A 15,416-nucleotide genomic window follows, 5' to 3' on the forward strand; every position below is an offset into this window, starting at 1 on the left:
ACCACCCTCCTCACAGCTCCTGAACAGGATACTACTGGCTGTAGGGGGCACCACCCTCCTCACAGCTCCTGAACAGGATACTACTGGCTGTAGGGGGCACCACCCTCCTCACAGCTCCTGAACAGGATACTACTGGCTGTAGGGGCACCACCCTCCTCACAGCTTCTGAACAGGATACTCCTGGCTGTAGGGGCACCACCCTCCTCACAGCTTCTGAACAGGATACTACTGGCTGTAGGGGCACCACCCTCCTCACAGCTTCTGAACAGGATACTACTGGCTGTAGGGGGCACCACCCTCCTCACAGCTCCTGAACAGGATACTACTGGCTGTAGGGGGCACCACCCTCCTCACAGCTCCTGAACAGGATACTACTGGCTGTAGGGGGCACCACCCTCCTCACAGCTCCTGAACAGGATACTACTGGCTGTAAGGGGCACCACCCTCCTCACAGCTCCTGAACAGGATACTACTGGCTGTAGGGGCACCACCCTCCTCACAGCTCCTGAACAGGATACTACTGGCTGTAGGGGCACCACCCTCCTCACAGCTCCTGAACAGGATACTACTGGCTGTAGGGGGCACCACCCTCCTCACAGCTCCTGAACAGGATACTACTGGCTGTAGGGGCACCACCCTCCTCACAGCTCCTGAACAGGATACTACTGGCTGTAGGGGGCACCACCCTCCTCACAGCTCCTGAACAGGATACTACTGGCTGTAGGGGGCACCACCCTCCTCACAGCTCCTGAACAGGATACTACTGGCTGTAGGGGCACCACCCTCCTCACAGCTCCTGAACAGGATACTACTGGCTGTAGGGGCACCACCCTCCTCACAGCTTCTGAACAGGATACTACTGGCTGTAGGGGCACCACCCTCCTCACATTTTCTGAACAGGATACTACTGGCTGTAGAGGGCACCACCCTCCTCACAGCTCCTGAACAGGATACTACTGGCTGTAGGGGCACCACCCTCCTCACAGCTCCTGAACAGGATACTACTGGCTGTAGGGGCACCACCCTCCTCACAGCTTCTGAACAGGATACTACTGGCTGTAGGGGGCACCACCCTCCTCACAGCTCCTGAACAGGATACTACTGCTGACTGTAGGGGCACCACCCTCCTCACAGCTCCTGAACAGGATACTACTGGCTGTAGGGGCACCACCCTCCTCACAGCTCCTGAACAGGATACTACTGCTGACTGTAGGGGGCACCACCCTCCTCACAGCTCCTGAACAGGATACTACTGGCTGTAGGGGCACCACCCTCCTCACAGCTTTTGAACAGGATACTACTGGCTGTAGGGGCACCACCCTCCTCACAGCTTTTGAACAGGATACTACTGGCTGTAGGGGCACCACCCTCCTCACAGCTTTTGAACAGGATACTACTGGCTGTAGGGGGCACCACCCTCCTCACAGCTCCTGAACAGGATACTACTGGCTGTAGGGGGCACCACCCTCCTCACAGCTCCTGAACAGGATACTACTGGCTGTAGGGGCACCACCCTCCTCACAGCTCCTGAACAGGATACTACTGGCTGTAGGGGGCACCACCCTCCTCACAGCTCCTGAACAGGATACTACTGGCTGTAGGGGCACCACCCTCCTCACAGCTCCTGAACAGGATACTACTGGCTGTAGGGGGCACCACCCTCCTCACAGCTCCTGAACAGGATACTACTGGCTGTAGGGGCACCACCCTCCTCACAGCTCCTGAACAGGATACTACTGGCTGTAGGGGCACCACCCTCCTCACAGCTTCTGAACAGGATACTACTGGCTGTAGGGGCACCACCCTCCTCACAGCTCCTGAACAGGATACTACTGGCTGTAGGGGGCACCACCCTCCTCACAGCTCCTGAACAGGATACTACTGGCTGTAGGGGGCACCACCCTCCTCACAGCTCCTGAACAGGATACTACTGGCTGTAGGGGGCACCACCCTCCTCACAGCTTTTGAACAGGATACTACTGGCTGTAGGGGCACCACCCTCCTCACAGCTTTTGAACAGGATACTACTGGCTGTAGGGGCACCACCCTCCTCACAGCTTTTGAACAGGATACTACTGGCTGTAGGGGCACCACCCTCCTCACAGCTCCCGAACAGGATACTACTGGCTGTAGGGGCACCACCCTCCTCACAGCTTCTGAACAGGATACTACTGGCTGTAGGGGCACCACCCTCCTCACAGCTCCTGAACAGGATACTACTGGCTGTAGGGGCACCACCCTCCTCACAGCTTCTGAACAGGATACTACTGGCTGTAGGGGCACCACCCTCCTCACAGCTCCTGAACAGGATACTACTGGCTGTAGGGGGCACCACCCTCCTCACAGCTCCTGAACAGGATACTACTGGCTGTAGGGGGCACCACCCTCCTCACAGCTCCTGAACAGGATACTACTGGCTGTAGGGGGCACCACCCTCCTCACAGCTCCTGAACAGGATACTACTGGCTGTAGGGGCACCACCCTCCTCACAGCTTCTGAACAGGATACTACTGGCTGTAGGGGGCACCACCCTCCTCACAGCTTCTGAACAGGATACTACTGGCTGTAGGGGCACCACCCTCCTCACAGCTTCTGAACAGGATACTACTGGCTGTAGGGGGCACCACCCTCCTCACAGCTTTTGAACAGGATACTACTGGCTGTAGGGGGCACCACCCTCCTCACAGCTCCTGAACAGGATACTACTGGCTGTAGGGGCACCACCCTCCTCACAGCTTTTGAACAGGATACTACTGGCTGTAGGGGCACCACCCTCCTCACAGCTTTTGAACAGGATACTACTGGCTGTAGGGGCACCACCCTCCTCACAGCTTCTTGACAGGATACTACTGGCTGTAGGGGCACCACCCTCCTCACAGCTTTTGAACAGGATACTACTGGCTGTAGGGGCACCACCCTCCTCACAACTCCTGGACAGGATACTACTGGCTGTAGGGGGCACCACTCTCCTCACAGCTTCTGGACAGGATACTACTGGCTGTAGGGGGCACCACCCTCCTCACAGCTCCTGAACAGGATACTACTGGCTGTAGGGGCACCACCCTCCTCACAGCTTCTGAACAGGATACTACTGGCTGTAGGGGCACCACCCTCCTCACAGCTTCTGAACAGGATACTACTGGCTGTAGGGGGCACCACTCTCCTCACAGCTTCTGAACAGGATACTACTGGCTGTAGGGGGCACCACCCTCCTCACAGCTTCTGGACAGGATACTACTGGCTGTAGGGGGCACCACCCTCCTCACAGTGTATGTAGTATAATGTGTTAGTAGTATAATGTGTTAGTAGTATAATGTGTTAGTAGTATATTGTGTTAGTAGTACAATGTGTTAGTATAATGTGTTAGTATAATGTGTTAGTAGTATAATGTGTTAGTAGTATATTGTGTTAGTAGTATAATGTGTTAGTAGTATATTGTGTTAGTAGTATATTGTGTTAGTTGTATAATGTGTTAGTAGTATAATGTGTTAGTAGTATATTGTGTTAGTAGTATATTGTGTTAGTAGTATATTGTGTTAGTAGTATAATGTGTTAGTAGTATATTGTGTTAGTAGTATAATGTGTTAGTAGTATAATGTGTTAGTATAATGTGTTAGTATAATGTGTTAGTAGTATAATGTGTTAATAGTATAATGTGTTAGTAGTATAATGTGTTAGTATATTGTGTTAGTAGTATAATGTGTTAGTATAATGTGTTATTATATTGTGTTAGTAGTATAATGTGTTAGTAGTATAATGTGTTAGTATAATGTGTTAGTATAATGTGTTAGTATAATATGTTTGTAGTATAATGTGTTAGTATAATGTGTTAGTAGTATAATGTGTTAGTATAATGTGTTAGTATAATGTGTTAGTAGTATATTGTGTTAGTAGTATATTGTGTTAGTAGTATATTGTGTTAGTAGTATATTATGTTAGTAGTATAATGTGTTAGTAGTATAATGTGTTAGTAGTATAATGTGTTAGTAGTATAATGTGTTAGTAGTATAATGTGTTAGTAGTATAATGTGTTAGTATAGTGTGTTTGTAGTATAATGTGTTAGTAGTATAATGTGTTAGTAGTATATTGTGTTAGTAGTATATTGTGTTAGTAGTATAATGTGTTAGTAGTATAATGTGTTAGTATATTGTGTTAGTAGTATAATGTGTTAGTAGTATAATGTGTTAGTATAATGTGTTAGTAGTATAATGTGTTAGTAGTATAATGTGTTAGTAGTATAATGTGTTAGTAGTATAATGTGTTAGTAGTATAATGTGTTAGTATAATGTGTTAGTAGTATAATGTGTTAGTAGTATAATGTGTTAGTAGTATAATGTGTTAGTAGTATAATGTGTTAGTAGTATAATGTGTTAGTAGTATAATGTGTTAGTATAGTGTGTTTGTAGTTTATATTGTTAGAGGTATAATGTGTTAGTATAATGTGTTAGTATAATGTGTTAGTAGTATAATGTGTTAGTAGTATAATGTGTTAGTAGTATAATGTGTTAGTAGTATAATGTATTAGTATAGTTAGTATAGTGTGTTTGTAGTTTATATTGTTAGAGGTATAATGTGTTAGTAGTGTATTTTGTTAGTATAATGTGTTGGGAGTATAAGAGAGGTAGTTAGGAAACCAGGCCATATGCGCCTCAGTGACACCAATACTCCTTAGTCAGCCCACAAGAATGGAATGATCTACCGTATCAAAAGCTTTGTCCAAGTCATTAAAAATAGCAGCACAACATTGCTTAGAATCAAGGGTAATGGTGACATCATTGAGGACCTTTAAGGTTGCAGTGACACATCCATAACCTGAGCGGAAACCAGATTGCATACCAGAGAGAATACCACAGACATCAAGAAAGCCAGTCAGTTGATTATTGCCAAGTTTTCCCAACACTTTTGATAAACAGGGCAAAATAGAAATTGGCCTATAACAGTTAGGATCAGCTTGATCTCCCTCTTTAAATTAAATATGAACCGTGGCTGCCTTCCAAGCAATGGGAACCTCCCCAGAGAGGAGAGACAGGTTAAAAAGGTCAGAGATAGGCTTGGTGATGATAGGGGCAGTAACCTTAAAGAAGAAAGGGTCTAAACCATCTGACCCAGATGTTTTGTTAAGCTTAAGGAGCTCCTTTAGCACCTCGGACTCAGTGACCGCCTACAGGGAGAAACTTTGTAGCGGGGCAGGAGAAAAGAGGGAGGAGCATCGGGGATAGTTGCATTAGAAGGGGTGGGAGATGAGGAAATGTTGGACAGCAAGGAGGCATGGCTGAGTCAAAGAGGAATCCTGACTTAATGGAGTGATGATTAAAGAGCTCAGCCATGGGCTCCTTGTCAGTAACAACCACATCATCATCATTAAGGGACATGGGCTCCTTGTCAGTAACAACCACATCATCACCATTAAGGGACATGGGCTCCTTGTCAGTAACAACCACATCATCACCATTAAGGGACATGGGCTCCTTGTCAGTAACAACCACATCACCATTAAGGGACATGGGCTCCTTGTCAGTAACAACCACATCATCACCATTAAGGGACATGGGCTCCTTGTCAGTAACAACCACATCATCATCATTAAAGTAACAACCACATCATCAACATTAAGGGACATGGGCTCCTTGTCAGTAACAACCACATCATCATCATTAAGGGACATGTGGTCCTTGTCAGTAACAACCACATCATCATCATTAAGGGACATAGGCAGCTGTGAGGAGGAGGGTTTATTCTCCAGCTCTTCAACCGTTTTCCAGAACTTCTTGGGGTTCGACCCACAGAAAGAGAACTGCTCCTTAAACTAACTAACTTTAGCCTTCCAGATAGCCTGAGTGCACTTATTTCTCATTTGCCTGAACGAGAGCCAGTCATCCTGAATATGCGTGTGCCGAGCCTTTCGCCAAATGTGATTCTTGAGGTGGAGTAACTCTGCCAGATCACGGTTGAACCACGGGCTGAACCTGTTTTCATTACCTGTTGCTCATTAAAGTGTTTTAGCAAGCGTCTATGACAAATCAGAACAGGTCGGACTTTGTGGAGACAACCGAGCACTAAAGGTGATCCTTGGTAAAGATTGCCACTCCACCACCTTTGGAAGATCTGTCTTGCCGAAAAAGGTTTTAACCAGAAAGGTTAACATCAGTGTTAAAAACACTCTTTCTGAACCACGTCTCAGTAATGACCAACACATCTGGATTGGAGCTGTGAACCTACACTTTCAATTGATCCATTTTAGGTAATAGGCTTCTAGTGTTAACGTGCAGAAAACCCAGGCTTTTACGAGAGCAGAAATCAGTGAAGCAGATTTTTTTTAAATCCCTTATTTTACCAGGTAAATTGACTGAGAACACATTCTCATTTACAGCAATGACCTGGGGAATAGTTACAGGGGATGAATGAGACAATTGTAAGCTGGGGATGTTTAGGTGACCCTGATGGTATGACGACCAGATTGGGAATTTAGCCAGGACACCGGGGTTAACACCCCTACTCTTACGATAAGTGCCATGGGATCTTTAATGACCTCAGAGAGTCAGGACGTTTAACGTCCCATCCAAAAGACAGCACCCTACACAGGGCAGTGTCCCCAATCACTGCCCTGGGGTGATTGGGATATTTTTTAGACCAGAGGAAAAAGTGCCTCCTACTGGCCCTCCAACACCACTTCCAGCAGTATCTGGTCTCCCATCCAGGGACTGACCAGGACCAACCCTCATACTGGCTCATACTGGGTCTAGAAACAGTAGATGGGCCAGGGAATACATGCACATTTCCAGATAACATCAGCAGTAATACAATCAGGGCACGGCAGAGGACAGAGAGAGCTCTGCAGTGCTGATTTATGACATGAATGTGCAACAAGATCATATTGTACAGCAATTTCATCAGGTAACATGAATACAAAGCCAGCGAGAGGTGGTTAGAATAGGATGGGAGGCCAAGAGTCGGTGTAACCAATAGAAAGTTAGAGTCCCGAGTGGGGGAACAAACATAGTCTGTCCCACAGTTTGGTAAAGATGCAAGTTCATAGTCGATAAAGCATGCAGGAGTCATGAGGCAAATAGCATAAAGCACAAGAAAAACATTTAACGACTTGTTCAAAGAGTCAATCGCCCCAACAAGATAACTTGAGAGAGGAGCTCTCTATCCAGTAGGATATAAAAGTCTGAGATAAAATAAATAAATTGTGGGCCTATACTAGCTAATTAAAGCCTTTCTGAGTAAGCTCACAATAAGCTTCACAAGTTAATTACCTATAATTCAGATCAGTCCAAAGTCTGCCGGGCGTGTGTAACAGCGTAGCTTTAGACCGGCCCATACCCGGGCACGAACCAGGGACCCTCTGCACACATCAACAACAGTCACCCACAAAGCATCGTTACCCATCGCTCCACAAGCGCGCACCACCGCTAACTAGCCGTTTCACATCCGTTACATGTGTAACAGTAACTGGTGCTGGAGGGGATCAAAAGCTCGGGAGAGAGAGGGGAGTGTGGCAGGGGTACCTGTACCAGACAGTTTGCTGGGACGCTAGCTATATCTCTCAGCCATCACACATATTGACATTTCAAAATGCTCTGTGGGTCTGACAAGTGTAAATACTGTATCATCAGTACAGAACAACCCAGAAGTACACACAGAGTTAATACACACATTTACCACCCCCCTCTCTCTCTTCTCCCCCTCTCTTTCTCTCAAATTCAATTCATTTTAAGGGGCTTTATTGGCATGGGAAACATATGCATTGACAAAGCAAGTGAAGTAGACAATAAACAAAAGTGAAATAAACAATAAAAATGAATAGTAAACATTACACTCACAGAAGTTCCAAAATAATAAAGACATTACAAATGTAATATTATGTCTTTATACAGTGTTGTAATGATATGCAAATAGTTAAAGTAGAAAAAGGAAAATAAATCAACATAAATATGGGTTGTATTTACAATGGTGTTTGTTCTTCACTGGTTGACCTTTTCTCGTGGCAACAGGTCACCAATCTTGCTGCTGTGATGTCACACTGTGGAATTTCACCCAGTAGATATGGGAGTTTATCAAAATTGGGTTTGTTTTCAAATTCTTTGTGGATCTGTGTAATCTGAGGGAAATATGTCTCTCTAATATGGTCATACATTGGGCAGGAGGTTAGGAAGTGCAGCTCAGTTTCCACCTCATTTTGTGGGCAGTGAGCACATAGCCTGTCTTCTCTTGAGAGCCATGTCTGCCTACGGCGGCCTTTCTCAATAGCAAGGCTATGCTCACTGAGTCTCTACACAGTCAAAGCTTTCCTTAAGTTTGTGTCAGTCACAGTGGTCAGGTATTCTGTCACTGTGTACTCTCTGTGTAGGGCCAATTAGCATTCTAGTTTGCTCTGTTTTTTGTTAATTCTTTCCAATGTGTCAAGTAATTATCTTTTTGTTTTCTCCTGATTTGTTTGGGTCTAATCGTGTTGTCCAATTTGGTGTTTGTCCCATTTTGTGAATTCTTGGATGGTGACCCCAGACCTCACAACCATAAAGGGCAATGGGTTCTGTAACTGATTCAAGTATTTTTAGCCAAATCCTAATTGGTATGTCAAATTTTATGTTCCTTTTGATGGTGTAGAAGGCCCTTCTTGCCTTGTCTCTCAGATTGTTCACAGCTATGTGGAAGTTACCTGTGGTGCTGATGTTTAGGCAGAGGTATGTATAGTTTTTTTCTCCTCTCTTTCTCGTCCCTTTCCCCCTCTCTCTATATCCCCTTCTCTCTCTCTCCTCTCTTTCTCGTCCCTTTCCCCCTCTCTCTATATCCCCTTCTCTCTCTCTCCTCTCTTTCTCGTCCCTTTCCCCCTCTCTCTATATCCCCCTCTCTCTCTCTCCTCTCTTTCTCGTCCCTTTCCCCCTCTCTCTATATCCCCTTCTCTCTCTCTCCTCTCTTTCTCGTCCCTTTCCCCCTCTCTCTATATCCCCTTCTCTCTCTCTCCTTCTCTCCTCTCTCTCTCTTTCAGGGCTAGATTGATAGGGGCTTTGGTTAGGTACGGGGCTGTGGGATCGTGTGTCTGTCCACCAGCAGCTGCTATCCCCTGTCATGACCGAGGCTGACAGGCCTGGACAGCAGTACTAGTGCAACATTAACGTGTTAGCGTAGCCAGACCAAGGTAACGTCCCACATGACACCCTATTCATTTTACAGTGCACTACTTTTGACCAGGGTCCATAGGGCTTAGTGCCCTATGTAGGGAATAGGGTGTCATTTGGAATGGAACCCAAGCCCTCTCAGAGTAGAGCAGCAGACTAAGGCGCCCCCTGGATAGACGGCAGGATAATCATCCCTACTACTGCACTGCAGCACAGTTTAATTAAATTGGGACATATAAGGGGTACTGAAATGAAACAAACTTGGATAAGCCATTTGATGGTCCAATGAAGGACATTTCTTCTAATCACACGGAGACAGCTGTTACAGGGAATAACAAGTATACTGTTTCCTGCGGTGTATTACAGTGTTGTAATATTACTTTTGTCCACAAAGTGGCAGTGTTGTCCCATTATTCATTGCAAAACCATGCAACAGATACTGTAATGAAGTTGAAATGAAGTTGAAAAGTGAGACCCTACTCTTTCTTTTTTGATTGTTTGTATGTACATCTCTATTGAAGATATTTCATAAATTCACCACCAGATTACGTTTATATTAGCCCTCGACAAAAGTCAGACAGGAACTAATGTAAGCGGAACCTTTTTTTACGTACTGTGTGGTATCCTACGGAAGGGATTACTACAAACGGCGCACTGCTATTTACCGGAACTGTTTCCTGTGTCAACATATCTTGCTAGGCGGAGCGAAAAGTACCCACGTTCAACTGTTGTGTGGTAATGAAAATAAGTATCATTTTATGACACTGTATCAGTAATATTGTGTATGTCATTATATTATAATGTGTATTGGTAATCTGATTACGTAGTGGACTGGAATTTATTTTTGGTACGTTGATTGTTCGTCAAACCGGAAGGCAACGACTAACAAGCAGACAGCTAGCTGGCTAATAGCTTCTGATAGCTTGGTGCTTCAGCTGTTATTTGTACGGTCAGAGACTTGATGATGGGCTCGTCTCTGATTCAGGGTTTGAAGTACATGTTAAAGATGTATTATAATATGTAACACGGTTCCCTATAACTAGGTGTCTAGTTAGTTAGCTAACTAGCTAGTCACCTGAAATTATACATTTTGAATTGTGGCCGAAGTGATTTTAATAAATTCGTTTTTTTTTTCAGGGACAGGAGTTTCGGATTTCAAGATAAAATGGGTGAGTGAATGTTAAACTGACTTTTTTTTAAATGTATTTTTGTTGCATGTCACCAAATAATAGGCATAAATTACCCATGAATTGAAACGCAGATTAACAGTCTCACTTTTTCCTCTTACCCTCATTAGATGGTGAAGAGAAGACCTACGGTGGCTGTGAAGGCCCAGATGCCATGTATGTGAAGCTGATCTCCTCTGATGGCCACGAGTTCATAGTGAAGAGAGAACACGCCTTGACCTCGGGGACCATCAAAGCCATGTTGAGTGGACCAGGTAAGTGGTGTTTGATATAGCATAGAATCAGCCGGGGTCCAGAGGTAGAGCTGCTCCCTGGAGGCAGTGGTTCAATCCCCTGTTCTTCCACTCAATTTCTCTCCTGTAACCCTTTCATCCATCATCTCATCTCATATTCTGTTTTGTTGAGAGGGCAAGCAGACATTCAGACTGAGGCAGGACGGGACAACATGTTTGATTTACATAAACAATACGAAAGGGTAATGCGATCGAAAAAGCCCATGATTGAATCAACTTCAATGAATCACATACTGTATAGCCGTTGGACTAGTTGTACACATGTTCAATCATGTTCGTATTAGGTTTTAAGAGTAGGCAGTTTCAGAACTTTCTTTACTATAATCCCACATATTAGTTGTAATCCTTTTCCCAACTTGCTCTCAATGCTTGTAGGCAGGAAGTGCCAACGGTTAATCATTTTGAATAAACAGAAACGTTACTTCTGATCCACATCTCAGACCAATAAATGTTACTTCTGAACCACATCTCAGACCAATAAATGTTACTTCTGAACCACATCTCAGACCAATAAATGTTACTTCTGAACCACATCTCAGACCTATAAATGTTACTTCTGAACCACATCTCAGACCTATAAATGTTACTTCTGAACCACATCTCAGACCTATAAATGTTACTTCTGAACCACATCTCAGACCTATAAATGTTACTTCTGAACCATATCTCAGACCAATAAATGTTACTTCTGAACCACATCTCAGACCTATAAATGTTACTTCTGAACCACATCTCAGACCTATAAATGTTACTTCTGAACCACATCTCAGACCTATAAATGTTACTTCTGAACCATATCTCAGACCAATAAATGTTACTTCTGAACCACATCTCAGACCTATAAATGTTACTTCTGAACCACATTTCAGACCAATAAATGTTACTTCTGAACCACATCTCAGACCTATAAATGTTACTTCTGAACCACATCTCAGACCTATAAATGTTACTTACTTTTTTTCCCCCACAGGTCAGTTTGCAGAGAATGAAACCAACGAAGTGAACTTCAGAGAGATCCCCTCCCATGTCCTGTCCAAGGTGTGCATGTACTTCACCTACAAGGTCCGCTACACCAACAGCTCCACAGAAATCCCAGAGTTCCCCATCGCCCCTGAGATCGCCCTGGAACTACTCATGGCTGCCAACTTCCTGGATTGTTAACTCAAAGAAATGTAGCTACTGAAACTCTTTAAAACAAAAAAAAACATTTGTTTTGACTATTTAACTTTGTTTCAGATATAAAACAAAACCGTGAATGATGAGTACTTTGTCAGTATGCTTTTAAGCTTTTGTTTATTTATATATATTTTTTTTTGCTACAGGCTTTATGTCCACCTTTTTTATTGGTTAGTAATGACTCTCATTTGAATATGATAAACTAATATGGCTGCACCAGTTGCTCCAGAATGTGGCTAGCACCTGGTAAACAATCGTTCCTTACCTCCCCACCACAATAAAGGATGTTTGGTGAGTGTTTTTGGTGCTTAATGGGTCCCTTGTGTGATAAACATTTACACGTTTCTATTCATTTAGAACAGAATAGCTGTTGGAGGAGTTCATCACATCCATTTATCTGTCGGCCTGATACAACAGTCGGGTGACGGTGTTGGATGACCTTTGTGATTTTTCACCACAGGGAGTTATCTGCTCCTGATGGGATATTCATTAGGTCATACCTGTGAACCTAACTGAATGAACTTACATAAACAATAAAGTATCACGTCCGATCTCTATTCACAAAGCCTTAGAGTAGAAGTGCTGAGCTGGAGGACTCCAGTGTGGCGTAGGGTTCTAAGGCTGTGTCACAGCAAGCCACGACCGGGAGAACCATGAGGTGGCGCGCAATTCACCCTGCGTCGTCCAGGTTAGAGGAGGGTTTGGCCGGCCAGGACGTCCTTGTCCCATCACTCTCTAGCGACTCCTTGTGGCGGGCGGGGCTCAATGCATGCTGACTTCAGTTGCCAGTAGTACTGTTGTTTCCTCAGACACATCGGTGTGGCTGACTTCCGGGTTAAGCGGGCAGTGCGGCTTGGCGGGGTCATGTTTCTGAGGATGCATGGCCCTCGATATACGGCTCTCCCGAGTCCTTACGGGAAATGCAGCGACAAGACTGACTACCAATTGGATACCACGAAATTGGGGAGAAAAGGGTGGTATCTAGGATCAGTTTTGTATTTTAGTTCAAAATGAATGATAAAATCATGAAGTCGCTCTCCTTTTCGTTCTAAAATGTGTGGATTTGTTTACAAAGGAGATGACTACAGGAAAAAGAGGACCAAGCACGCCCCGATTCTCATCGACGGGCTGCAGTGGAGCAGGTTGAGAGCTTCAAATTCCCTGGTGTCCACATCACCATCAAACTAACATGATCCAAGCACACCAAGACAGTCGTGAAGAGGGCACGACAAAACCTATTCCCCCTCAGGAGAAGATTTGGCATGGGTCCTCAGATCCTGCACCATCGAGAGCATCATGATGGGTTGCATCACTGCCTGGTATGGCAACTGCTCGGCCCCCGACCGCAAGGCACTACAGAGGCTAGTGCGTACGGCCTGGTACATCACTGGGGCCAAGCTTCCTGCCATCCAGGACCTCTATACCAGGCGGTGTCAGAGGAAGGCCCTAAAAAGCGGTACGAGAGCGCCAAGTCCAAGAGGCTCCTAAATAGCTTCTACCCCCAAGCTATAAGACTCCCTCTATGCATAGTCACTTTAATAACTCTACCTACATCTACATATTACCTCGATACCGAAGCGCCCACACATTGACTCTGTACCGGTACCCCCTGTATATAGCCTCCACATTGACTCTGTACCGTAACACCCTGTATATAGCCTCCACATTGACTATGTACCGGTACCCCCTGTATAAAGCCTCCACATTGACTCTGTACCGTAACACCCTGTATATAGCCTCCACATTGACTCTGTACCGGTACCCCCTGTATATAGCCTCCACATTGACTCTGTACCGGTACCCCCTGTATATAGCCTCCACATTGACTCTGTACCGGTACCCCCTGTATATAGCCTCCACATTGACTCTGTACTGGTACCCCCTGTATATAGCCTCCACATTGACTCTGTACCGGTACCCCCTGTATATAGCCTCCACATTGACTCTGTACCGTAACACCCTGTATATAGCCTCCACATTGACTCTGTACCGTAACACCCTGTATATAGCCTCCACATTGACTCTGTACCGTAATACCCTGTATATAGCCTCCACATTGACTCTGTACCGTAATACCCTGTATATAGCCTCCACATTGACTCTGTACCGTAACACCCTGTATATAGCCTCCACATTGACTCTGTACCGTAACAGCCTGTATATAGCCTCCACATTGACTCTGTACCGCAACACCCTGTATATAGCTTCCACATTGACTCTGTACCGCAACACCCTGTATAAAGCCTCCACATTGACTCTGTACCGTAACAGCCTGTATATAGCCTCCACATTGACTCTGTACCGTAACAGCCTGTATATAGCCTCCACATTGACTCTGTACCGTAACACCCTGTATATAGCCTCCACATTGACTCTGTACCGGAACACCCTGTATATAGCCTCCACATTGACTCTGTACCGTAACACCCTGTATATAGCCTCCACATTGACTCTGTACCGTAACACCCTGTATATAGCCTCCACATTGTTATTTACTGCTGCTCGTTAATAATTTGTTTCTCTTTTTTTTTGGGGGGGGTATTTTCTAAAAACAGCATTGTTGGTTAAGGGATTGTAAGTAAAGCATTTCACTCTAAGGTAATACTTGTTGTATTCAGCATTTCACTGTAAGGTCTACACTTGTTGTATACGGCCCATGTGACATAAGATTTGATTTGATTAGGAGGGTAAAGATGCCAACAATATCTTTTCGTAGAGCTATGGCTGACAAGTGGACCCGGTAAGACATAGCAGCGTAGATGGATCTGTGTATTGATCTGTAGATGGATCTGTGTATTGATCTGTAGATGGATCTGTAGATGGATTTGTGTATTGATCTGTAGATGGATCTGTGTATTGATCTGTAGATGGATCTGTGTATTGATCTCTACAGATGTCATCTGAACCATCTACATCACAATAAGGTTCATTGTGTAACAACGGGGGGTTTTGGGGACGGGGATGATCTGCTCTGTGTTGTTTAAAAAGGCTAGAATCACACTGTCACTCTTATCTAGTCACATTTTGTGCAGAGACATTTGGGAGGAGGTGCTTGGCAAATTGAACGGGGTGATTATGTGACGACAGTGAGCCAAAAGTAAGGCCATGTTTAGTAAAGCTAAGAACATGGTCTGGCTCTGTAGACCCTCTGCACAGCATAAAGATATTTAGATCAATGCTAATTTCATCCCATTCCTCGAGTTTAAGTTGTTCATGTGTATGTTCCTGTATGTTTGTGTTTGTGTATATGGAGAAACTGCTGCATCAGATTTTGGTGTTGGGAGGCAGACAGACAGACAGGCAGGCAGGGAGGTCTCCCAATAGTTGCTTGATAGTGGAGGAGAGTGGTCTTTAGAGAGGTCCAACAGTTGGGGGCTCGGTCCATCATGGTCTTTACTGTCAATCTAGAGAGGTCCATCATGGTCTTTACTGTCAATCTAGAGAGGTCCATCATGGTCTTTACTGTCAATCTAGAGAGGTCCAACAGCTGGGGTCCCGGTCCATCAGGGCCTTTACTGGTAATCTAGAGAGGTCCAACAGCTGGGGTCCCGGTCCATCAGGGCCTTTACTGTTAATCTTAAAAGGTATTCCAACAGATAAATCTGAAAAAAATATAATTGTTACCATGTGGGGCAAA

General features: G+C 44.9%; 1 protein-coding gene across 1 annotated transcript; it reads left to right on the top strand.

The window, feature by feature from the left end:
* Positions 1–9,747: 9,747 nt before the first annotated feature.
* LOC112236393 (elongin-C) lies at positions 9,748–12,079 on the top strand. Its single transcript, XM_024404970.2, has 4 exons — positions 9,748–9,858; positions 10,261–10,292; positions 10,421–10,564; positions 11,574–12,079. Exons 2-4 carry the CDS (start codon positions 10,289–10,291, stop codon positions 11,762–11,764), a joined length of 339 nt encoding a protein of 112 aa, XP_024260738.1. The 5' UTR covers positions 9,748–9,858; positions 10,261–10,288; the 3' UTR covers positions 11,765–12,079.
* The last annotated feature ends 3,337 nt before the right edge of the window (positions 12,080–15,416 follow it).

The sequence above is a fragment of the Oncorhynchus tshawytscha genome, linkage group LG16 (genome assembly GCF_018296145.1).
Source record: "Oncorhynchus tshawytscha isolate Ot180627B linkage group LG16, Otsh_v2.0, whole genome shotgun sequence".
NCBI classification, from domain to species: Eukaryota; Metazoa; Chordata; class Actinopteri; order Salmoniformes; family Salmonidae; genus Oncorhynchus; species Oncorhynchus tshawytscha.